This window comes from Puccinia triticina, chromosome 6A, assembly GCF_026914185.1.
Source record: "Puccinia triticina chromosome 6A, complete sequence".
NCBI classification, from domain to species: domain Eukaryota; kingdom Fungi; phylum Basidiomycota; class Pucciniomycetes; order Pucciniales; family Pucciniaceae; genus Puccinia; species Puccinia triticina.
The window spans coordinates 6,668,117-6,693,522 of NC_070563.1; the positions used below are offsets into that span (position 1 = coordinate 6,668,117).

The window sequence follows — 25,406 nt, forward strand, 5'->3', positions numbered from 1 at the left end:
CTCTTGATGACATCAAGGGGAATAACACCTCCTCTGGATGACCGGTTTGTACCAGTCATCAAGGGGAGGTGCTACTCCTCTCAATGACCGGCACAGACCGGTCATCAAGGGGACTCACACCTCTCGGTGACCGGATTGAGAGGTGTGAGTCCCCTTGATGACCGGTCCACCAATCATTGAGAGGTGTGAGTACCCTTGATGACTGGTCCAACCAATCATCAAGAGGTGTGAGTCCCCTTGATGACCAGTACAGACCGGTCATCGAGAGGTGTGACTGATGACTGGTCTGCACCGGTCATCAAGAGGTGTGAGTCCCCTCAATGGTCCAGACCAGTCATCAAGAGGTGTTATTGCTGTGGGCACTCCAAAAAAAAGGAGACTTGGAGTGCACCCCAATCACTCCATTTGGTATTTGCCAGCTGGAGTGCAAAGCCAAAATCCTTCACTGAAAAGGTGGAGTGCTTGGGCTTGCACTCCATTTTTTTGGAGTGCATTTAGCTGCACTCCCCTATTTTGGTCAATTTTGGAGTACCCAGTTGTGTACTCCAATAAACATGGAGTGCCCATCTGGGATCTCCATATTTTGGGAGTACAAAATCAAGGCACTCCAACTTTTTTGGATTTCTGGCCCCCCAAAGTCAAAAATGTGGAGTGCACAAAGTAAAAATTTGGAGTGCATTTAGGCTGACCCATATTCTACTGTTACTAATAAGCTGGTAAACTCAAATTTTTTGTTGATTTCTGGTTGGTTCTACTCCTTCTGATGCACTAATACCTCTACTCTGCTTCTACACTACTTAGACTAACCACTACTGCCATTAATGACCACAATACTAACTAAACTTCCATATGTGACCAAACTTCCAAAGGCTGATGGGGAAAAGATCTGATGAAGGGGGGAAAGGTCTCCTTATATATTGAAGGATGAGGGATTTTTGCTCCAGGGTAGCTCCTTTTGAGGGATTATTGCTGCAGGGAATCACAACTGTGCAGCACTTTCATGCATGTACTGCACTGCCTCACAAAAAATGAAGGATTTATGCTGCAGGAGACGCTCACTGTACATCTTATCTACCTGCATATGCTGTACTAAACATACAAACAACAAGGGATTTATGCTGCAAGAGACACTCCTTGTACATCTTATATACCTGCATATGCTGCACCAAACATACAAACAATGAGGGATTTGTGCTACAGGGGACACTCAGCAACACAGCATTTTCATGCATGTATTGATGCTGCATGATTTCATGTGTTGCTATGCAACCAAGCCACCTTGCCTCCTCTTCCACACACCCTGCACACAGCTGCATGATCTGTTGCTAACTCCTCCCATCCCAGATGTTGGGGGTCAAAGCCTCTCCTCACATCTTCCTTCCTCACTGCTCCATAATTAATCTTCCACTGCCCAAAATGTAATCCTACCCCTTTAACCCCAAACTTAAACACTAGGATGCTACCTGAAATACCTTTCTATACAAAACACACACCCTCCTCTTGTAATGACTTTAGTTTGTATGTAACTGTACAATAACAACACTGCTGCACTAACACTTTTGGCATAGGCACAGGCACCGCACACCACAAAATCTGACTGGCAATAGTTATGTTACACTCTCTCTTCTCCACAGTAGCGGAGATCTCCAACTTTGCAATAAGAATTGAAGAGAAGCTCAACAGAGCGGGCGTAGGAATGCCTACCCCAAACCCAACAGCACCAGACCCCAACACCATGGACCTGTTGGCATTCCACGGCCGCCTCTCTGACTCCGAAAAGGCCCGCATGATGCAGGAGGGCCTCTGCTTCCGCTGCGGAACCCAGGGCCACATTTCCTGCAAGCTTCCAACCAAGAAGGGCAAAGGCCGCGGGAACATCAGGATTGCGGCAATGGAAGACCAGATCCAACAACTGGTGGAGGGGATGGTGGCATTAGGCGGAGGTGGAGTGGCGGACAAGGGCGGGAAAGGCCAAGCCAACTTGTCAAAAAATGGAGGTGCTCAGGAATGAAGGTTGCACGTTTCCTGAGCGCGGCAGAATTGCCTTGCAGTATTGGTGCTAGTCAAATGTTACATAAGAATCAAATTGATCCCCGGTGTTTCATTTCTTGCACCATCACAACTCTCAGAGCCATACCCCAGACCCCCTTTCCCCCGTAACAAACCATGATGTCCTGATTGAGTATCACACCACCACTGTGGTAGACGCTTTTGTTCCGGATGGAAAAATTCAAAAATTTCTGGTATACATATGTGGTGTTACATTACACCCTCTTTCAATACACACACCCCCTCCAGTTTACATACACTAACACAGTTGTACACAACTGACTGTATATATTTTACATACCACCCTTTACATATGTCTGTGTATATGTAGGTGGCTGCCTAGCAACGAGCCGGCCTCATATGCAGCTGTGTAGCAACCACAAGCCACTTATTACAGTATCCTAGCAACCAAAAGCCACATTAATAAAGCTGCATAGTAACCATGGGGCTGTGCAAGTCACTCAAGCAGACTACACAGCAATACAGAAAGCTGTTTAGGTCACTTGAGAAGACTCCATAGCAACCAGAGGGCTGTGTAAGCCACACTTGTAACTAAATCACCAGCTAAATTTGCTCATGTCTGAACTGCCACACTGTACATAGCTGTATTCTGCACAGCAGACCAGCCAAAATATCTCATTTGTAAAAGGCACACCAGCCAAAACCCCTCATGTACATAGACCACCAGCACAAATGCCTCAAATTTTGCTATATAAGGAGGGGCTCTCTCTTCCTTTTCCCCCCATGGAATCCAATCCAAGCCAGGAGATCCTTCCCCCCACAAGATTCAAATAAATTTTCACCCTCACACTCTCCACCACATAATAAAATACTAGCTTTATATTTTGCAATACACAGTCCATTGTGAGCCACTTGTGAGAAAAGTATTCAACTAAACTAGACCACTGTCTTCTTGCTTCCAGCCTAGCTGGGGGTGTTGTCAGTCTTTGTCTTTCAGAGAGGCAGGGGTTTCCCCACACAAACTTCTCTAAATTCAGCCATAAGAGGTGAAAACCAATTTTGGAGTCTCACACCACGGCGGGATTACTCAGCAACACCACCGCCTAAAAACGGATCATCTCTGGATTCAACAGCTCCACATCCCAAGCGGCGTATGAGATTGACCTAACCCTGAATGAAGAACCACACCCGTAAAGATTCATCATCACCCAACTGAAAGACATGTACAAAGGCATCCTTGGGATGCCATGGATCTGCAAACACGGACACCAAATTGACTGGACTACCTGCACTTTCCGCTCCAAACCCTCCAACATTGCAAATGCCTCCGCAGGTTTGTCCACTCCACAAACATCCTCAAGAGAGGGCCAAGGGCCCATGATGGGGAAAGCTAGGAAATGTGACAAGGGGGTGTGTGTTTTACCACCCCCATAATGTGAGTTGTATAGCCTACCCTCCACCATACTCCCTGAAGCAGTTGGCAAGCTTGTTCTACCTGTAGATAGTGCTCTGCACTCTGACTGGAATCCTCACCCTCTGAACCCTAACAGGAGCCCCACCAATGGCTTTGCTACTGCTCCAGCGGTATTGCGCACTCCGCAAACATCCTCAACAGAGGGCCAAGGGCCCATGATGGGGAAAACTAGGATATGTGACAAGGGGGTATGTCCTTTACCGCCCCCAATCTCATCATGGTCAACCTCTGCCCAACTACCAGCGGCCGGGAAAGCCACAGAAGCATCAAGGACCGCCAAAGAACTAGTCCCGCAGTGCTACCACCAATACATTGACATGTTCCAGATGGTTTACATGCAGAAAGGCTCTGACCATGCAGAGGTGGGCAATGTCATGCTGGAAACCTTGAGCAGACACCAACTATGGCTAAAACTGGAGAAGTGTCAATTCTCAAAACCAGAGGTTTAGTATCTGGGGTTGCTGATAGTGTGTAATCAGATAAGGATGGACTCCTTAAAAGTAAAGGCGGTGATGGATTGGCCTCTGCCGCGGAATGTCACAGAACTGCAGTGATTTATTGGATTTTCCAACTTTTATCGCCGCTTTATTGATCACTTCTCCAGGAAGACTGGTATCGCAACACACAATTCATCATTAAATTCCTCACCGTGTGAGTACGGGTATCAACAGATCATTTAGGAACATAGACTTGTGGTATCGAGCCATTCCTCTCAAACAGGAAAGAACAAAGAGAAAATCATTGACACACCCCAGGATTTTCCACTTGAGTTGTCAAGTCCTTTGCCACACCGCGCACATGCCGTTATTGTTCTAGAAGCTAAAATTTCGCAACATTGGATAACATTTTTGGAGACATATAAAGTAGAACACAATAGATCACGTGATTTTTTTCCTCTTCTTTTTTCGGATTTGATGTGTTTTTGGAACAAGTAGCAGTTGGATTTTAGACTGGAAGGGACATATAGATTTTCTCTTATTTCTATTCATCACCAGCTCTTCGACCCATTGCGGCTTGACTAGCAGCGGTAGCAGCCCTGCGATCTCGCAATCGTTGTTGTTCTACCTCTTTTTCCTTCTCTATCTCACTAACTACCGCCTCTAACTCACTCAGGCTCAATTGCTGAAACATCACATGGGCAAATGAATGGAAAAGCGTTGAACATGTTGATTAGTGACGCAGTGTTGAGGGCAAGAATTTGCCGCAGAGTTGTCATAAGGTAAAGTAACTAACCCGGAAAGATCCAAAACCGTCCATTATACTCAACTCGATGTTCTTCGCTCCAGTTTGAACAACTTCGAGTAATGAGCGAACAGTTAGTTTGATTGATTCCTCTGTGCTAAGACCTTCGGCCCAATTCTTTTCTAAAAATTCCTTGACCGTCTTCGAAGATCTACCGATCGCATTAGCCTTTCCGACGAGAGATTAATTAATCGGGAATTGATAAAAACGTATAGGAATGTCAGTGGAATCCAAAATATAAGATCTAACAGCAAGGAACATAGGTAGTGATCAACTTACCTTCCACGATGAAAAAACTCCGCTGGGTTCTGTTGAATAGAGACGAGGGACGTTGTCATTGGCATCGAACCCAATGATAAGACATGAGATTCCGAACGGTCTGACACCACCAGATTGAGTGTATCGCTAGAGAACCGAAAAAAAAAGAAAAATCCAACGGTTCAGCACTATCTCACAAGCGACTCGGATTAGTCCTGATAAAGGGATGAAAAGACAGGCTCTAACCTGTTGGATTTGTGCGATATGGCGAGTTATGTATTCCACTGTAACCGGGTCTTCAACAGTCAATCGATGGGACTGGCACTCCGTTCGAGCTTTATCAATCAATATTCTGGCGTCTGCCGTCAAGCCTGAGGTGTTAAGTTTCGCCGATTTGGATCGAAATGAGAGCGCGGGGGTTGGCACCAATGACATTGGGCAAAGTTAAAGATCAGCTAAAAAAACTAGAAGAACCAAATAGCTGTACTTACCCGCAAACGCCAGACAAACGTGATCATCTAACATCGCTACTTTTCGAACGGTCCTGGGATCTTGCAATTGCAATACCGACTTCTTCTCTACTCCCAATATCGCACATGATTTACCCCGCACGCCAACCTGTTTGTGAGTCAAGGCCACATAAGCAAATCAGCTCTAGTCCAATCCTGAACAAATCAAGCTAGGAGTTTTGCGACGCTATTTGAAACTGACCGCACAGGTTCCTTTCTGCACTGCTTCGAGAGCATATTCGACCTACATTCGAACCATTTTCCCCACCGCAGCCAAACAAAGGGCGAACGAGAAGGCGCATAAACGGAGTCAGTTAGTCCAAGCCGGCCGGATCACAATATTTTAAGCAGACAAGTCAGAAAGGATCCTGTAGAGAATGTCCAACCCACCTGAAACAAATGACCATCAGGTGAGAACACGGTAAGAGCTAAAGTGGAATGGAAAGAAGTGATCGGATCGAATGTGAGCGAGGAATAGACCAGCTGCGATCGGCTAGGTGGATTGAGACTTACTGACCTCTATCGTATGAACGACTCATGACTCCGGATCGATGAGTGAGATAGCTGTTCAACCGATGTTTACTGGTGGTTGAAGCTGGTTAAGATTCCAAGGCTGGAGTCCTGTCTTCGTCATCTCAAGCTCACCGATCTGCTGACGTAAGCGTGACCCGCGACACAGAACACTTGGGGCTTCTTATGGCACACATCATAAGAAATATCAAATTGAGAGAAAAAAATCAAGGGTTGAAGCAACACTTTCATGAATTGTTTGGTTAGAATATAAAAAAACAGTTTCCATGCCAATCTAGAAAGCTGTAGCCTACTGTAGCCAAGCTAACTTAACACAAGTCCCCCACATTGGAGGGCCCTGGTACAGCTCAAGCTTTTCGCGCCTCCTTTATCTCTGATGTCACATCATTGGCCCTAAAGACTTGAGTTTTTCTCGTAAAAAACAGTATATTTTTTTGAAAATGGTTTGAAAACTGTAGTTTGTGGTTTCAAAAAAACTGAGTAGACTTGTAGCCTGCTATCTCAGCTTTCATTCCTTGTTTTTTAGCTTAATTCCCCTCATATAGGGATGGCAATCGGGCGGGCCCGCCGACGGGCGGCCCGAACCCGGCCGGGTTTGGGCCGGGCGTGGGCCGGCATTTTGGGCAATATTCCAAAGTTGACCCGGCCCGCCAGACCCGCAGCAGAAATCGGGCGGATCCGGGTAGCCCGACGGGCGCCCAACGGGCGCCCCCTGTATCCCCGCCCACCGGGATCTCCCGGAGCAGATATCGTATATACTAGCAAGTCAGTCCGATTGGCCGGATATCTGACTTCATGCAACCGCCGACAACCACGGAGACTCCGACTATGGCGCGGCAAACCTCTCAGAACAAGGAAGACATTGAGGTTCCTCCTAGTACCGACCTGGAAAGAAATGAAGAAATACCTGAGCCTTGGATGATTCCAACTACCTCGGTCGCTTCTGAATCGGCATTCTCTATGGGTGGGCGGGTCCTTGACGACTATTGAATGCACCTGAAAGAGGAATCAGTTGAGGCTTTAATCTGCACTCAAGACTGGATCAAGGCCAGGAAGCTAGCTGCAAAGCAAGTTGTGGCAAAGTAACTCAACTCTCTACATTTCCTTTTTATCAATTCCTTTGTATATTAATGTGATACATATGGTGCAGAAACCACTGCATCAACCCTTCCCCCTACCAAAATACCAGGCTTTTTTTATTATATCATTTCTGGCTGGGGCCCGTCGGCGGCCCACGGGCGACCCACGGGCGACTCGACTAATAAGCAGGCTTGGGTTGGGCAGCCATTTCAGTAAAAATGACCCGGCCCAACCCGCCCACTAATATTGCGGCCCGGCTTGGGTCCGCCCGCGGGCGGCCTGAACCCGCCCAATTGCCGTCCCTACCCTCATAATTACTACACCAGGGAGCGCGGTCGACACAGCGACGATGCAATGAATTGCACCGGCGCGCCCCCCCGACGCCACCAATTTGCTTTGGTGGCCAACGTGATGTCTCTACCTGGGAGGCAATCGGCGCCGCCGTTGGCATTTCCTTGACGGAGGCCCTGCGTCAAGGTTCGCCGTTGGCATTTCATTGACGGAGGCCCTGCGTGATGGAAGTGCATTGGCACATCCTTGACCCAAGCCCAGCGCAACACAAAATGCATTGCGCCGGGCTTGCGCAACGCGAATTGCAGTACGCAATGCCTGCGTACTATTTGCACTTGCTTGCGCTACAAACATTTATTATTTTGCCCAAAAAAAAAAAAAAGAAAAGTCAACATGAAAAAAATAAAACCAAAATTTCACTCAGGGGAACAAACTGAGCATGCTGAGCCAAAAAAATAAAATGTCCCAAACTGAGCAAAAATTGTCAGACAATGTTTTGGGATGGTTTTTTTTCTCACGGGCCTGGCGGGCCCGGAGCGGGCTTGAGCGGGCTTTGAGCGGGCCTGAGACAGGCCTGCCCCAAAAGCACATTGGGTCAGTATTAAAGGAGTTTTGCCTTGCCCTGGGAGCTTCTGGGGCTTTTGATGGGCCCAAAATCTCAACATGGGCTTTTGGTGGTCTAGAAGTATCAACCTGGGCCACTGAATAGTCCATGGGCCTTTGAATTCACAGAAAGCCCACCATGAGCCCCCACATAGCTAATGGGCTCTTGGTGGCCCATGAAGATCCCTCCCATGAAGATCCCTATGGGCCAACTACTTCCATCATGGGATCCCATGGGCTTTTTGCTTCCCCACAAAAAGCCCATGGGGGGCTCTTTGGACCACCAAAAGCCCATGAGGATATCTGTTGGCCATGGAGATCTTCATGGGCCATCAAAAGCCCATGAGGGTATCTGTTGGCCCATGGAGATCTTCATGGGCTACCAAGAGCCCATTAGCAATGTGTGGGCTCATGGTGGGCTTTCTCGGAATTCAAAGGCCCATGGGCTATTCAGTGGCGTGGGTTGATACTTCCAGACCACCAAAAGCCCATGTTGATTTTGGGCCCATCAAAAGCCCCAGAAGCTCCCAGGGCAAGGCAAAACTCCTTTAATACTGACCCAATGTGCTTTTGGGGCAGGCCTGTCTCAGGCCCGCTCAAGGCCCGCTCAAGCCCGCTCCGGGCCCGCCAGGCCTGTGAAAAAAAAACCATCCCAAAACATTGTCTGACAATTTTTGCTCAGTTTGGGACATTTTATTTTTTTGGCTCAGCATGCTCAGTTTGTTCCCCTGAGTGAAATTTTGGTTTCATTTTTTTCATGTTGACTTTTTTTTTTTTGGGCAAAATAATAAATGTTTGTAGTGTTGGCTGGTGCAAAAAGGGGCTCAAGCTCAGGCTTGAACCCAGAGCTATCAGACACCATCTGGTCCAGCAACCAGGGTCATACTCCCACTGCTAGACTAAAGACTTTCTTGTTTGGTCACCAATTGTGCTAAACTAACCCCCACATTTTCTTGTTCAGTATTCCTGCTGACAGCCGTTTTTCAACATGTTCTTTTTTTTTTTTTGAAAAATGGAACTCTCATTACCTTTCTCCTAAAGCAAAAGCATATATAGGACCCTCAACCAAAAAAAAAAAAAAAAAACCAATCCAATGTTTGCTTGCCACCCGGACGGCGAGCCAATCATGACCAATGCTCAACGCGGGCCCAACCAGCCAACGGTGTTGGCTTGCTGCTGCTAGCAAGCCTCTGTTGGCTGGTTCGCCATGTCAGACGCCCTTCTGACACTCAGTCAGGCCAAAGGGGCCGTCAGGTTGGCCCAACCCAGCCGTACTGTTGGCCTGCTCAGCAGGGCCGAAAGGGGTTGGCTGGGTAAAGCCATTGCAGTAACTTTACCCCACTGTCATTCCAGTGCAATGCACCGTCAATGCTGTCTTGACAGCTGGGTTGGATGGGTCAGAACAACGTCAATCTGACCCATCCCCGGCGTTGACCTGCCTCCGCAGTTGAATTTGCGGCAGGCAGTTCAAACCTGACATTCCCTTGACCCCGCGGGCGCGCCAACGCAACTCAAAGTTGAGAATCAAGCGGTGGTGTACTGTGGAATGGCTCTGAAGGGGTCTTGCAGGCATTTTTGAGCTCCAAATTTAAAATTCCCTGAGCTTGTGTGGGCTCAAAGGGGGCAGATTGGGTACAGAAATCCACCCTGTGGCAAAATTTACAGGATTTTTCTTCCCAGAGGGCAGGGATAAAGAGGAGTTTGAAATGGGGTAGAGATGGCACTTCGCACCCAGGTACCTGCCATGGGTGCGGCATAAAAACCCCACATTCTCAACACCCGCACCTGCGGAGGAGGCAGATGGCAGGTACCCGCAGGTGTGTATGTAGCATTGTACCTTCCAAGAGGACAACCACCAAGCCATGTCCGTTCCTTTCAAAGGCACAGTGTGGATGTCATGTGTAGTACCATCTATCTCTTTGCATGCAAACAAACAGGAACGCACATCCGGTCATTGAGAGGAGTAAATAGGTACTCCCCTGGATGGCCGGACTGTTCCAAGGAGTAGTACTCCCCTGGATGGCTGGACTGCTCCGGTCATCAAGAGGGGTACTAACCTCCCTTAATGGCTGGTCCGTTCTGGTCATTGAGAGGAGTAGGTAATCCTCTCAATTGGAAGTTTGTTTTAGTAATTGAGAGGAGTACTCCCCTCAATGGCCAAACTGTTCCGGTCATTGAGAGGAGTACCTTCTCCCCTTGTGTTGCGATGAACGCACGATGAAAAACCAAAGCTCACGGCTGACAGGCCTGTGACACTTGGTGAGTGAGAATAATGTGGTTCTGATTCACTGGGGAGAAAACTACTACAGTAATCTAGTGTGGACTAAATACAAGATTGCTGGAGTTTTGATTGAAGCATACAACCTATGATATATAAGCATATTGGTATCTCAACACCTTGATGGCCGGACTGTTCCTGTCATCAATACAAAAGTAGTACCCACTCCCCTCAATGACTGGTCTTTTCCGGTCATCAAGAGGTCCTCTCAATGGCTGGTCTGTTCTGGAAATCAAGGAGTACCTTCTCCCCTCAATTGGTTGGTCCGGCCCGGTCATTGAGAGTAGTTCTGGACTGGCCATTGAGAAGAGTACCTACTCCCCTTGATAGACGGTTGGTTGCGGTCATTGAGAGGAGTACCTACTCTCCTTGATGGCCAGTCCACTCTGATCATCAAGAGGAATACCTACTCCCCTTGATGGTTGGTCCGTTCTGGTCATTGAGAGGAGTACCTACTCCCCTCAATGGTTGGTCTGTTCCGGTCATTGAGAGGAGTATGTACTCCCCTCAATGGCCCATTTTTTTAGTCATTGAGAGGAGTACCTTCTCCCCTTGATGTCAAAACTGTTCTGGTAATCAAGAGGAGTACCTACTCCACTCAATGGCCGGTGTGTTGTGGTGAGCAAAAGTGGTCATTGCGTAGAATTGGCAGGACTCCCCCGCTCCAAGATGATTCCCAGGTAAAGGCGGGTGATCTTGAGAAACTCCGCTCCACAGTTCCGCCCCGGTGTGACTGATGACCGGTCTGCGCCGGTCCTTGAGAGGTGGGAGTCCCCTCAATGACCGGTAAAGACCAGTCATTGAGAGTAGCAAGAGGTGTTACTGTTGACTGGTCCGCGCGGGTCATCGAGAGATATGAGTCCTCTGGATGAACGGTTGTGTGAGTCCCCTCAATGACCGGTCCAGACCGTTCATTGAGGGGTGTGATTGCAGCTGTGGGCACTCCAAAAAAAAGGAGACTTGGAGTGCACCCCAATGCACTCCATTTGGTATTTGCCAGCTGGAGCAAAGCCAAAATCCTTCACTGAAAAGGTGGAGTGCTTGGGCTTGCACTCCATTTTTTTTGGAGTGCACGCAAAATAAAGCTCCGCCGCACAAAGAAGATAACTCTGCAAAACTGCAAGAAAACAGCCGTAAAGCAAGCACAACCGTAACACATAAAGCAAGTCCGCAACCTACACAAAGTAAAAGAAGCACAACAATCCACAAAGTAAAGTTAAACCGTAAAAAGAGAGTTTGTGGGGAGTATGATGCAAGATTATCCCTCCCCCACTGTGGTTTTATAGAGAAAAGGAAGAGAACTAAAAGATATCCTCTGCCCGCCTCCCACGCACGTCATCCGCTAACTCTGTTCACACACGCACACTCGTCATCCGCCAAGCGCTATACACACACGCACATCATCCGCCAAGCTCCGCTCTCACGCTAACTCCTGTTGTCTCCGCCGCTCGCCTTTGAATGCCGTTGGACTCCTCTCTCCTTAGCTTCCTCGCCCCTTTCTAGCCTTCAATGCCGTGATCCCACCCGCCGCCTCCGCCCCAGCTACGCCTGCTGACTTATCCCGCTTTGGCTGCCACAGCTTCCCCCAGTCACAGCCTATACTATCCAGTCCGCGCTGGCCTGCTTAAGTCAAGTCCAGTTCCGCTGTTGAGCTCCGCGCGCCGCCGCCTTCAGTTGTGCGCTCCGCTCTGCTCCGTTCCGCACCGTTTCCGCACCGTTTCCGCACCGCCTGTGCGCCGCACTGATTTCTCCGTGGACAATTTGACATGTGTTCCAGAATTGATCACCACACCGTTCTGTTAGATTATGAATCTGGAAACTCTGGCTTTGTAGCTTAGTGGTAGAGCAGGCACCTAGAGTTAGCCCAACCCGGGTTTGAGTCCTGGTGGACACATTTCTTTTCTGAAAGATTTACAGTCTTTACAGTCTTCCGCTCAAAAAGCCAAGCGTACCTGCAGAGGAGTGAGCACACCAGCGGGTCTAGGAGAGATTTAGAGCATCCAGATTCCGGGAGGATGTTAGATTATGAATCTGGCAACTCAGGCTTTGTAGCTTAGTGGCAAAGCAGGCACCTAGAGTTAGCCCAACCCAGGTTCAAGTCCTGGTGGATCCATTTCTTTTATGACATGTTCTGGTCATCAAGAGGAGTACCTATTCCCCTTGTGGCAATCTGGGCAGGTATATGGTAGGTACCCGTTGCACCAAAGGGTGGACACCCGCACCTGCACCTGTATCCGCTGACAGGTACCTGTTGAAGTCTAGGAGGTACCTGCTGACGGACACCAGGTGCCTGCAAAGTGGTACCAGGTGCCATCTCTAAAATGGGGGGAAATAAGCTGTGATTCCAATGGTGCCAACGGCACGGTGAGAATTGTAAGTCTACAGGGAGATATGGGGGAATATGGGGGAGCATGGCATCCTCCTTGCCATTTTTCTTGATCCCGTAGGGCAAGACATGCCACTTTAGAGGCAATTCCCTCCTTTGGAGTTTGCTACGCTCCCCCAAGGAGGGTAAACTTGTGTTAATTTTGGGTACAGCCTGGGCTGGTGCCAGACACCCTCAAGCAAAGCGCAATAAAGGAGGGAATTGGGACTAATGTCCAAATTTTGGCATGGGATTCCAATCTTCCAATGAGCTTTGCTTTGGCTTTTCATGTTAAGTGAGTCACATCTGTTTTGCATATTTTCATTTCTGCTTTCTACATGTCATCTTCCTGTCCTCTACATGTAACCCACTGTATGTAGAGTACCTGAGGCAGCATTTGTGGAAGTACCTTTCATCATCCTTCCACAAATCTTGACTGTCACTCACATCTATTGCCTGCTGTCTCAGGTACACCATTTCTTTCTTTTCCAAAAATACTTTGTCACTAACACACTAACACTGTAATGTACTAACATAGAGTTTCAAAATTACCACATCAATACTTGTTTCATGCAACTTGTTTCTAAAGAACTCTGTGGTGACATCTGTCCTGTAAGAGTTGTGGACTTGGACACTATGTTTTCAACATTCAAGTTTTATGAATCCATACTTTACTAGAGTGAACATTCTCAAACATAATACAAGGGTACAAGTACAAGAAAGAGATATGTGGTGTGTCAGTAGCCCACGGTATGCTAGACGTTGAAAAAGTGACCTCCAAATGCCAGGTGTTCACTCATAGTACTAATACTAGCATATTCTTTGAAGCCCCTATTGAGGGACAAACTAGGGAACATACCAAAGTGAACATTAAGCAGGGTAATGAATGGACGCAAGTTTCTAGCTGCACCACCATGCTTGTGAGTAACTGGGCACCTGTGTGCAACAGGATCATAAGAGAGCATCCAGGCAAGGACTCTACTCTCTTCCATGCTTATAGAACCCCCCCCCCCCTCTTGCTCCCCTTCCCCAAAAAATTCCCCTCCTCCAAAACCCAAATTTCCATCCCCCCCCCTTGCCCCCTCATTGCGGTTCTGAAGGCCCCCCAGTGTTACGGCAACTGAGCAAAGAACGCCACCACCAATCCCAATATTGACACCCCAAAGACCTGGAGACAGCTCCTGAGTCCTAGAGTCTCCCAACAAACACTGCTGGCTAAATGCAGCCAACAACAAATTTGCATCCTTGCTTGGTATGCAAACATGAAAATTGGTCCCTCAACCAGAAAAAAAGAAGATAATCAAGTCAAAGTGGGTGCTCAAAGTCAAACACCTCCCCAACTGCAGCATCCAGAAGCTCAAAGCCTGTCTTTTTGCAATGGGCTATTCCTAAATCCAGGGACTAGACTGCATTGAGGTCTTTTCTCAAATGCTCAAACTGGAAAACCAAGGCTCATTTTCAGTCTTCTTGCAAGCCGCTGTTGGAAGGGTCATCAAGTCAAGTTCAAGACCACATTCCTCAATGGCCATCTTGATTTGCCCATCTACATGGAACAAGCTCCTGGATTTGAGGATCCCACCCACCAGAGTGGGTCTGCAAGGTAAGCTGCTCACTCTATGGGCTGAAGCAGTCCCCCAGACAATGGAACACAGAGTTTCACAAAGCTCTTGTGGATCTAGGCTGGTCAAACTCAATGTACAACCCCACTTTGTAATTCAAAATCACCTCCAGCAAGCTTGTTGGAGCCCTCACCGCACATGTTAATGACCTTGCCATTGTTGGCAAGCCCAAAGTTGTTGATTCAATCATCTTAGCTGTGGGGACTTAATTCAAAATTGGCGCTGTGGTGAGCAACATGGTACAGACAGTCCATGGTTCAAGATCCAGATGAAGACTCAAGATTCAAGTGACCAGTTATCAAGATCAAGCCCTCAAGATTATCCATCTCAAATTTCAAGCTCAAAATTCAAGATGTTATGATTGATATTGATGATTGTTGTTGATTTTTCTCTCTGTTCTTTTTGATCCATTGCACCCATCCTCTTATGTTACTCTCCTCATTTTTCTGTGTATGTGGTTGATCTTTTCTTTGTGTGTGTTTTGTTTTGTTTGTGTTGTGCCGAGCTTGTTTGTAGTTAGGGATGTGATGAACATGTCTGTGACATGTTCACTTCCTGGAGTCTGAGTTCAAACTTTGAACTCAGATGATGGGGAGGCATGGCATTCTGATCCGCCATCACGGGTCTACAAGATCCCGAGTCCAGCATCCTGACGAGTCCCACCTTCAACGATCTCACGTGATCCCCCCCCCCCCCCCCCCCCAGAAGCTCCAACAAACAAAACCGCCGCCAAGGATCTAACCCCCCGGCGAACTCCCAAAACCACTCCACCACAAAGCTATCACTTGAATACCTGACGACTCATCCGGACCATCCGTGAGGGCAGTCATACAACATCTTTTCCCCTCCCAGCGCTGCCGCTGGCCTAGCACCGGACGGAGCTCCATAGCGCCAATGAGGAACTTCATCACTTCCTCTCCCTAAAAATATCTCACAACATCCCCAACCAATACATGTACCTAAATCAAGAACACTATATCACAAAGCTCTGCAACCGTTTCCTAGATGGCAAATCTATGTTGGCTCCAACCCTGACAGACACTGCCTTCAAGAACCTTTGCTCCCATACATCCTTGCCCTACCCACAACTTATTGGCTCCCTTCTTTGGGTGTCCCAATGCACTCAACCTGATGTCTTATGAATTGCCTCTCTCAACATCTCTGAGCATTTGTGATCCTGATCCTGAGTCTTTCTGAGTTCTGCCAAGCCCTTGATCTTATTCCCTGATTCCTTTCCACATCTCCAACCTCCAATCCCACCATTTTCATAGTTTTGAACCTTGTGCATCCCTTCTCCTCCAACACCATTTGTTGGACCTAATTACCCTGATTTTCATTCCTACTCCTCCACAGAGGGTATCCACTCCCTCCGTCATCTCAAACAAATCCCCCCCCACTTCACTATCATTTAGGGTGTTCAAAGTTGACTTGCATAAAATCATAAAATCTAAGCTGAAAAAAATATGTACCACCCAAACACTCAAATTAGAGCACCATTTCTAAAATGGTACATATAAAATCATCATTTGAAAATTTTATGATTTTATGATTTTATGTATTGAAAATTTTATGATTTCAACTTTGAACACCTTAATTGTTTTAATCCTTTTTCCGCTCAAGATTTTACGGACCACCACAAGGACAGCTCTATCTCTATTGCACTTTCCCCCCACCGCGCTGCCTATGGTCTGACACCTTAGCAGCTCCTACCGGTTCAAGTGCCTGACTGTAAACTCCGCCTGTCCATCACTGCACATGGATCTTGGTATGTATAACTAAGGCTGTAACCCAAAAGCGGGGTTCGGGGCATCGGGATCGGCCTTGGAAATGCCCCGAACCCCGGGGCATATGTTTTTTTTGCGAAGGGGAGGGATGTGATGTCTTTTTTGGGGATTTTATGGTTTTTTGTCATTCCAGTGGCCATCATATGTATGTACAAGCTGGTTGTAGTAGATTGAGGGAAAAAAATGAGACGCCAAGTAATTGAGACGCGCAAGCTAGAAGTTAGAACCCCAAGGAAACGGGTGTAGAAGTCAGCAGCAAAAGAAAGGGAATCACAACGGGCCATCAAAAGCTTGATACCATCCCTTTAGACACAAGAGATGCTCAACGCTTTTTGGTTTGAGCGCGGATCGTTGCCAGGAGACGATTCGTCAACCTTTTGAGAATACGCGCTCGGAAGCAGCGCTAGTTGCCGGGACCGAGAGGAACTTCCGTGCCATTTGCGACAGGATGGGATAGCTCTTCTGTCGACCGGCCCAATAGGCAAGGATCTTGCTGCCCGGTGCTTCATTATCCTCTTTCAAGTATTGGGTGATCTCGGCTTTGATCCCCTCAGTTGGTGGGGGTGGTTGATAAAACACAGCTGCAAAGAAGTTGGAGCCACCTGTTCCGGATGGGGTCTTTGTATTTGGGTTGGTAGCAGGCTTGGCCTCCCTGATCTGATCCTTGAAATCGTGGGCAGCAGTGCGGAATGATGAAACGATATTGTTGACCGAGAGCAAATAGCGATCAACAAGGAAGTTTGCATGGGTCTTCCAGAAGGCGAGCTTGAAAGTGGGGTCGAGTATCATCACACATATGTAGACCGGTTTGGTGAGTGCGTTGCAAAGGTAGCCATCAATTTTTGCTATCATTTGGGCCGCGGGATTGATGAGTTGGGCTTGATCATATTGGCCTTGCCTGGCGGAGAGGAGGTGTATCATCAGAGTGATGTAAACCGGAAGGGCTGTGTTCAGGGTCGGATAAGTGGATCCGCACAACAGCTCAGTTGCTTCGCTGAGAGGTTCGAGGAGATCCATCACATTTTTCGCCTGATTCCACTCCTCCAAGGTCAAAAGAAAGCGGCGAGTCTCTGCTTGGGACTGAGAATAATGAGTGCATGACTCCTCGAGTTGAATGGCCCGGCGGAACATGTTGAAGGTTGAATTCCAGCGGGTTGAAACATTGATTTCAAGACATGTGAAGCGGGTTGAAACATTGATTTCAAGACATGTGATATTCTTGGCCGCAAGGTCAGGCTGAGTGAATCTAACGACATTCACAAAGCGTTCACGCCGGAGAGGTGACAATTGTACATAGGTACTTAATCCATGTATCCTCTTGAGGATTGAGTCAGCCTCGACGTTGGCCCCATTGGGTTTGGTGGTCATGAAATTGATGCCCATCCGGTTTTGGGTGGCTGGCTGAGCAGGTGCGTTGTTGGGAGTTTCAGCTCCCATTGCAGCGGTGGAGAGTTCTTTGCCTTCTTGAGGATTGTCCAGAGTTCCAAGGGCCGCGATTCCAGCTTTGGCAGCCAGGTTGATAACGTGTGTGATGCACCCAAGAAGGTGAGTAGTAGGGTTGAACGAATCAATCTGAAGAGAGAGTTCTCAAGCCATTCAATTGTTTGTCGCAGCATTATCAGCAGTAATGGTGTGTATCTTCTTGATACACCCATAATTTTCAAGTACTTCATAGAATTCCTCGGCAAACATCTTCCCGGTATGATTTCCTGGAGAGAAGACAATCTTTGGGTGAATTCTTGATCCATAAAAAAGATAAATAAATAACAAATGAAATGACGCACCTTGGATATGAGGGACAGCCAAAGTCAAGTCTTTCATCTCGAAGTTCGAATCCAAGTAATGAGCGGTCACTGCCATGAAAGCGGTGACATTAGGGGCGGTCCAAGCGTTGGTTGTAAAAGAAATATGATCTTGCTTTGCGATAAACTGCAGCTTGATTGTCTCTTGCGACTGGAGGAAAACTCTGTCGAGGTGGGTGGAAAGTCCACTTCGGCAGGTATTGGTGATCAGGGGTGAGGCCTCTTCATTAAGCAGGCAAAGAAGTGCACGGAAAGACTTTTGCTTGACAGTCGCAAACGGGAGATCACTCTTGGCTAGGAAGTATACAATGGCGTTCTGCAATGACTCATTATTAAGCTCCACCTACAAAATGGTCCCCCACTCCCAGTCAGAAATGGTCGTAATTTGATGATAACTATAAAATTATAAACAACTCACTTTGGGTACGGAGGAGCCAGACTTCAACCATTTCTCTATGTCAATATGTGGAAACTTCTTGGTCTTTTTCAAGAGCTTAGGATCCGCGAGCTGGTGGATTTGCAAGAGATGGCCGTGGAAGTTTTTGGTGCTTCCACTCTTATCTTTTTTCAATCAAGTGCCACATATCTTCCCACCTTTCCGGACAACTTGACAAACAGCTTTGGCGCCGTTGCCAGACATTCGGAAGTGATTCCAAACCCAACTTCCCTTGACTGGTTGCGCTGAGGTTTGATCTTTGTCACTAAGTTCAATAACAGTAGCGTTGGTGTTGGATAAATCAGGGGGAGGGGGAGTCGAAGCAGGAGCTTTTCTCTTAGTCTTCATATTGAAAGCCTAGTAACTGGTCCGGGGCGGGAGGTATGCTATACAGAACTATATTTATTGGATTTTCAAGCGTAATAGCAGAGGACAATAGGCTGAGTCTCCAACGGGCACCACTGATGCCCTAAGTGTAAACCTAATGGGATGATACCCACGTCATTTTACTGGCAAGAAAAAAAAGTATAATGCCCCGGGGCTTCAGGGTGCCCCGGGGCATATCCGGGGTCTGGGGTTCGGGATGACCCTCATGCCCCGTCCCGAACCCCGGGTCACAGCCTTAGGTATAACCCTCCTACGTGCCTGGCTTGTGTACCACCAATAACAAACCCAGCCTTTGGGTCAAAATCCCACAGGATCCACGCCCGACCTCGGGCTTTGGGGGTAACCTGCGGGGCTGCCCTCTGTGCTCTCACCAAGAGGCTTTGTTAGGCTCGTCCGTGGTATAGAACTTCTCGGTCGTGGGCGTGGCATCGATGATTCAATGGGACTTCCACTGTGGGGAGGGCACCTGATCACTCTACCTAAACGAACCCCCGTCGAAATAATTCCGGCACTATGTACGTCCGATACCTGCAGCCTCGGTTTTCGTGCACGACGCCTCTTTTGTACGCCCCGGGTGTATGCATACAAATGAACAATTTGGCTTGTCACACTTCACATCAAATGCAAACCCGTTCAAATAAATGTGTAAATACAGCATATGTTCTGATTGGACAAAATATCGCAGCCCGATGCTACATATTATGTGGCGAAAGAATCGAGATTTGACGAAGATCAGCATGTTGCACCGGATTTTCTGAACTCTCAGCTTTCGCTCAGGCAGTTCATCCCTTTTTCGCACATTCAGGACAGGAATCTTCGTCAGTCATATAACCGCTGAGTAGGTTCCGCAAGCCATCACCTTTTCACTACGATGTCGACTCAGCAAGGATTGCCATTGATCCACGATCGATATACCTATGTAGAGTACATACTGCCTGGCTTTGTGTGGGTCCCTCATTCTCAACTGAATGTGCTTCTTCCTGCGGTTCAGATATCTGCATTTCAAAGAGTGCCCGTCTGACTGTACCAATTGAATATAGGACCGGGGTTTACGCCAGCGCCTGCTTTGGTGGAATGGTTATCAGTGAGGGAATCCGGGTTTTATATCGATTCCCGCAAGACTCGACAATTTTGCGAGTGATGGTCATGTGGGTTATGGCGTGTTCATTGCTGCACACGAGGTCAGTGGTTATATGTCAGGTTCTATCATGTCAACATGATATCGACTCAGTATCGTCACTAATATATCTATTCAACAGCTGGTTTGAGTACATTGCCTATCATTACGCGGTTGATGGATTTCATGATGTGAGGCAACTCAACACGGTGACTCCTCATCTTGGGTACGCAAACCTCGTTCGATGGGAAAACCCCCGCAATGCTCCGAATGAACGCGTCCAACTTGTTCTCTTGTTGACCTGATTTCTCGATTTTATAGGGCTCACGTATTTTTGTCCAGATGTTTGGTCACAACATGCGAGTTCATGTTCATTTTGCACGACTTTCCTGGGGCCCGACGGCTGACCTCAAATCTCAATTTAGCTCAGCTTTTTTTCTGCTACCGACTGTATGTTTTTTCAAGCCGAGACTGGCGGGGCACGAGTCTTGCTATCCTGCTCACTCTTGGACATGTAGCATCTGCAATCGGTACGATGATACAGTTTGTCCGAGCAAAATACTATACGGAGCTGTTTCCATTGCTTCCTCTGGGTTTGTGAGTTAACCAATCAATAAGTCTTTATTTTACTACCTAGATTATTGACTATTCCGCGACGGCCTCACCCCGCCTATCCTATAGTCTCTATAGTACAACGGTAGGCGCATTTTGTGAACGCAGTATATGACTCATGGGCTCAATTATTCAACCTGGGTATTATTTTTCGTTTTGACAGATTTCGGGCGATGTCCTCATCACTGGTTCCCTGTTATACTATTTGGGAAAGCAAAAGACTCACTATATCAAGACCAAATCGTTGAGCGGCTTTGAATCAAAATCCCCTCAAGAGGTTCAAACTGACAATACATTCCGTGTTGTACAGTATCATCAAACGGATTATGCTTTTGTCTTTCCAAACTAGGTAAAGATTCATTTTATTCAAGCTTTCTCATCCATATCCCTGACGCGGTCATCCAGTTTTTTGACTACGGCGTTAGCTATCGTGTCGATCGGCCTTCTAGGAGCACAGAGAGAATTGGGAATTCTGTATTGCTTGACGTACGTACCGTTTTGCCTGCTCCCACTTCTGCCATAAATTAGTTTTGACGGTAGGCAGGCCTATTATTTTATGTCGCATCAGGCTTATCTCGGCGCAACTTTATCTGCTTTCAATCGTGAGTGGACTCACTCAAAATTTATATTCATTCCGTGGTCTTTAACCTGAATCATATCTTGTCCGCCCGCAATTCAGCTGGTAACCTTGAATTCGCGTTTTGACTTTGCCAAGGCTTTCGCCGAGGATGCCAACAAGAGTCTCTCAAGATCATTCCGAATGGTGAGTGATATGTCTGGATGCCGCTTAGTTCTACTCACTCAAGCTTTGGATCAATCTGCCACTTCTCTTCACTTCACCTCCGCCTAACGCAATGAATTCACATCCGCCTGACTCGTCACTAATGCAGAGCACTATTCCCATTCACAGAACTTTCTTAAATCAAAAACGAGAGAGTGGCCTGGCCCTGGCGAAGGTGTCAGCATTCAGGTGGACCAGGTTATTTTCACAGACTTTGACGAAGATATCCTTGTGTCACCCAGATTTACAAAGGTTCGACCTGGTAACGGTCAACATACCATTCGATCGCCTGCTGTTCCCATCCTAGATAATTTTGCCAATAGGTAACTCAGCAGCTTATCAAATTGCCCAAAAAGAAACCTTCGGCGTCTTTACGTGTTATGTTGTTTTGTTTTTCTATAAATTTTGGATCATTAATGTGAATCATGTAATAATTAAATTATCAGCTTCATCAAACTTCAAAGCCAAAAAAAATATGAATTTTACCCCTTGCTTACCTCCGGGGATACTTTACCATAAATTTATGTTCCAGCCAAACCCCAGTTTTTTTATCCTATGTGCGCTCATGCCAACTTTAGTTAAGTTTACTTGTTGAATCTTGCTCCTCAAGGGCAGGTTCCCACCAAACCACAACACCTTGCAACAACTAAGCAAGCCTGATTTCAACAGGGTTTCAAAATCAGCAGCATTTGAACTGCGCCAATATACATTGGGTGTATGCAATTTTGAATTGTGTAATACTCAAATCATCACATTGTAGAATCCTCAACGTCTAGACTGAAAGAAATAGGTACCATCTGAAAATTCAAATTTGAAGAAATGATTCTAAAATGGTGCAATCAACTCATCTCCTATGCAGTTTAGAATTTCCATGATTTGTGTTGGTGATATTTTTCATTGGTCTCTGGACTGAATTCCCAGACCACCCAAGCTGTCCCCACTAACTCCATCTCTACCCTCAACCCATCTCCTTGATCTGAAATTACCTTTGCAACATCATGAGTTTTGGATTCTGGACTGTGAAGATGTGTAATACAGGATGAAGCAAAATAAATGGTAGGCAAAAAACAAAGTTGAGTATATGTAACACTCAAGTTCCAACCAACAGTCCAGCTGCTCAAACCAAAATTCCCATCACTCCAACCAATGATCCAGCTGCTCCCACTAACAGTTCTGCCAGAACTGTTAGTGGAAGCAATCAGTAGCAGTCTACTAGCACTGGATAAATTCCCACCTCAGAACTTCTGCAGCTCCTCAGAAGCATATGCAACCAATAAAAACAGCCAACAAGAAAAAGTTAACCACCTCAGCTGCAGCCAAGGCTACCATACTCAGGAATAATTCATCTAACTCATCTTAGGGTGATGGTGAGGCCCCAACTCACCAACCTGTTGACACTGAACCAGTGATTGGCCTGATCCTTGAAACATATTGCTTGATTGCTTCAGATCCACTTGCTGAGGCACTTGGCTTGAGTGCCAAATGCCAAGTGTAAATTTTGAGTGCTACACGTATTGATGTTGTTTTTCTACTGCTTGCTTGCTGTGTTGTCTACTTGCTTGGGTTATGGTCTATTTTTGATTTTATCTTATTTTATGTGTCACAGTCTCTTGAGACTTCTTAAGCTCCTTAATTGTTTGTCTACTTGTCCTAGATCCATCCCCTATCTCTTATTATCTCTTCCAGAAACCTGCTTATCTGTTTGTTCCTTCTTGACTGAAGCAAATTCTTGATGTACTCCCATAAGCATATAAATGCGTTTGTGCAGTACAATTGATGACAAGTACTGCATTTTGATGATTGTGATTAAAATTCTGTTACTGAGACATTTTTAAACGCTTTGATTATCTATAAGCAAATCTATGTAAAAACGCAAGAACGGGGTGTAAGACTTTGAAATTGCAAAGTCTTTTTGTAAGGAAACTGTAAATGAATGGATTAGTTGGAGACTTGCGAACTGGGGGGTCAAAATGATAACACCAGGCTTCTCATGTACATAACCTTACACCACCGGTGCAGCTGGATATCAATCTGATGTCTTGGCGATATCATGGTGATGTCGCCAGCCCCCGCAAGATCAGACGTCCGAGTCGGGTCGCCACGACAAAACGTCAGGCGAGCATCAAGCCTTGACATTGACAGAATAACATGGCATCTGTTGCGATTATCGCCCTGGCGATATCCGGGCAGACCATGACATCGCAGCGGCACTTTCTCAAACATTGGCCAACTAACATTGGGTCTGAATCTTTCCGCCCGGGATTGTATTTTATTTATCATTTAGGCCCCGTTTAGCTGCCACGTTATACGTCATAAATGGTCAAATTTATGACGCGCGACCCCCGGGGGTTTCAAAGTTTTGGTGGCAACGGGGGGCAAACTTTGGGTCGCGGCGTCATAAATTCAACAATTTATGACATATAACGCGGCAGCCAAACGGGGCCTTATATCCGTTTTTAATGGTTTCATTACAGTATACTTATCTCACAGTAGAAAAGGGAAGTTGGATAATATGACTTGTAGCTGGGAGATGCAGTAAAGACAAAACCTAATAACAATTTCTGGAGAGAGGCTGAGATCTTGATCAATGCTTGATGCACCTTTGGGAAACAATAATCCAAACAACACATGAGATACATCAAAAACAGAAGGAAAATTTTATCAGGTGGATTCATTGTACGCAATCAGTTCCTGTATCTCTTGTTCAGTTGGAAGTAGATCGACATCATCCAGCAGGGATTCAAATTGTGTTTGTCCGGAACCAAATAGCGCATGGTCCTTTTCTAAGATACATTGCCCCCATCTGAAAGCACACCAGTGTCAGTTGAGATCAAAACAACGTACAACACACACTACACTTACGCGACTCGATAATTTGGTGTTTTTTTTTGCAAGGAGATCAAGAAATTATCCACTGGAGTCCAGGGGTTTTTTTTCTTCTTGGTCCCTGCCGTCTCCATGTAGTATTTGGCAAATGCCAACCGAATATATGCAAAGCGAGCCCGGGCGGTCGCATCTGTTCCCGCAACTATTTTTTCATAGTTGAGTGATTGGCCTTTTGGAGAGAACACCTTATGAATCTGGCGATGCAAATGCCAAAAATCACAGCCAGTCAGAAGATCTCAACTGTAACCCACTAAAAAGAGTAGAGAAGAACAATGCACCTGAAAGACAAGCCCGTGGATACTTGGTACAGGCCCCACAACTAGACTCGAGCTGGTTTCAATGATGTTAAACACAAGCTGAAAATGATACCCAATCGAAATTGAGCTATAATTGGTATGGATGTATAATATTCGGAAGCACTTACAGCATCGCGAAAACTCTGGTGCTCATACCTGGCCAACTTTTTTACCAAAGAGAAAACCTTCTTGTCTGAATCCTCATTGTCTCCAAACCCAGCTGGAAGGTATTCCTCTTTAAATTTGGCGCTGGACTGCAAGACAAAATTCTAAATCCAAGGCAGATTAGCAAGTTAGATCCATCCAGTCTACAAAAAGATGAGATTTGCATATTCTACTGAGTAAAAAAGACTTACAGAACATAGAACAAAAATAGAATCACAAATTTCATGGCCAGATGGATCACTGAAGGCACTGTAGGCAATAAGGTTGCATTTGTAGATTGTTTCGTGAATAAAATCCTTGATCTTATTCTTGAGTACCTCGGATGGTTGCCAGTGATCAATTTCCTCTTCTTGAGTTGAAGCAAGACCACACATATTTCGCTACATGTAGCTCTGTAGCTTTGAAATTTAGCGAAATTGAGTGCCACTAAACTAAAGCTACATTGTAGCTACCCTCGCGCTGCAATTACAGCTACGGGGAGGCCACTCAATTTTTTTTATTTTTTTAATTGCTAGATGGTGGCGCCTATTAGCGCCCAAACCGCTACACTTCAGCTGTTCTTAGCGCGCTAAGCGCTAACTTAACGTGTAATTTATAAGCATGATCCGCTAACTTAGCGGCTACGTTGGCAGGGAGCGGACAAGATAAAAAAAAAGGTAAGACAGCCTGGAAATTTTGAATTCTAATATTGAGCGAGTGAGATTGGATTGAACAAGTGACATGAGGTGAGATCAAGAGAGAAGAAAATTTGGTACTTGTATTTAAATTGGGAAGAGACACTATTTCTCTGGATCTCCAACATGTGTAATCTTATTGGCTTTTTTTTGTTGATAAGGTTGCCAACATGCGTAGCAAATTTTGCATTAGCTTCAGCTGTGTC

The 25,406-nt window shown here is 46.5% G+C and overlaps 2 protein-coding genes across 2 annotated transcripts; one reads left to right on the forward strand and one right to left on the reverse strand.

The window, feature by feature from the left end:
• Window positions 1–4,465: 4,465 nt before the first annotated feature.
• PtA15_6A771 (uncharacterized protein) lies at window positions 4,466–6,032 on the reverse strand (the record flags this gene model as incomplete). The annotated part of the gene is made up of 8 exons (XM_053170512.1): window positions 4,466–4,606; window positions 4,718–4,894; window positions 5,006–5,131; window positions 5,231–5,355; window positions 5,476–5,602; window positions 5,696–5,737; window positions 5,884–5,921; window positions 6,011–6,032. 8 exons carry the CDS (start codon window positions 6,030–6,032, stop codon window positions 4,466–4,468), a joined length of 798 nt encoding a protein of 265 aa, XP_053021696.1.
• Window positions 6,033–19,540: 13,508 nt separating this feature from the next.
• PtA15_6A772 (uncharacterized protein) lies at window positions 19,541–21,506 on the forward strand (the record flags this gene model as incomplete). The annotated part of the gene is made up of 11 exons (XM_053170513.1): window positions 19,541–19,614; window positions 19,710–20,012; window positions 20,108–20,145; window positions 20,212–20,329; window positions 20,424–20,483; window positions 20,562–20,641; window positions 20,709–20,747; window positions 20,824–20,884; window positions 20,967–21,000; window positions 21,078–21,161; window positions 21,309–21,506. The coding sequence occupies 11 exons, from the start codon at window positions 19,541–19,543 to the stop codon at window positions 21,504–21,506; spliced, it is 1,089 nt and encodes a 362-aa protein (XP_053021697.1).
• Between the last annotated feature and the right edge of the window lie 3,900 nt (window positions 21,507–25,406).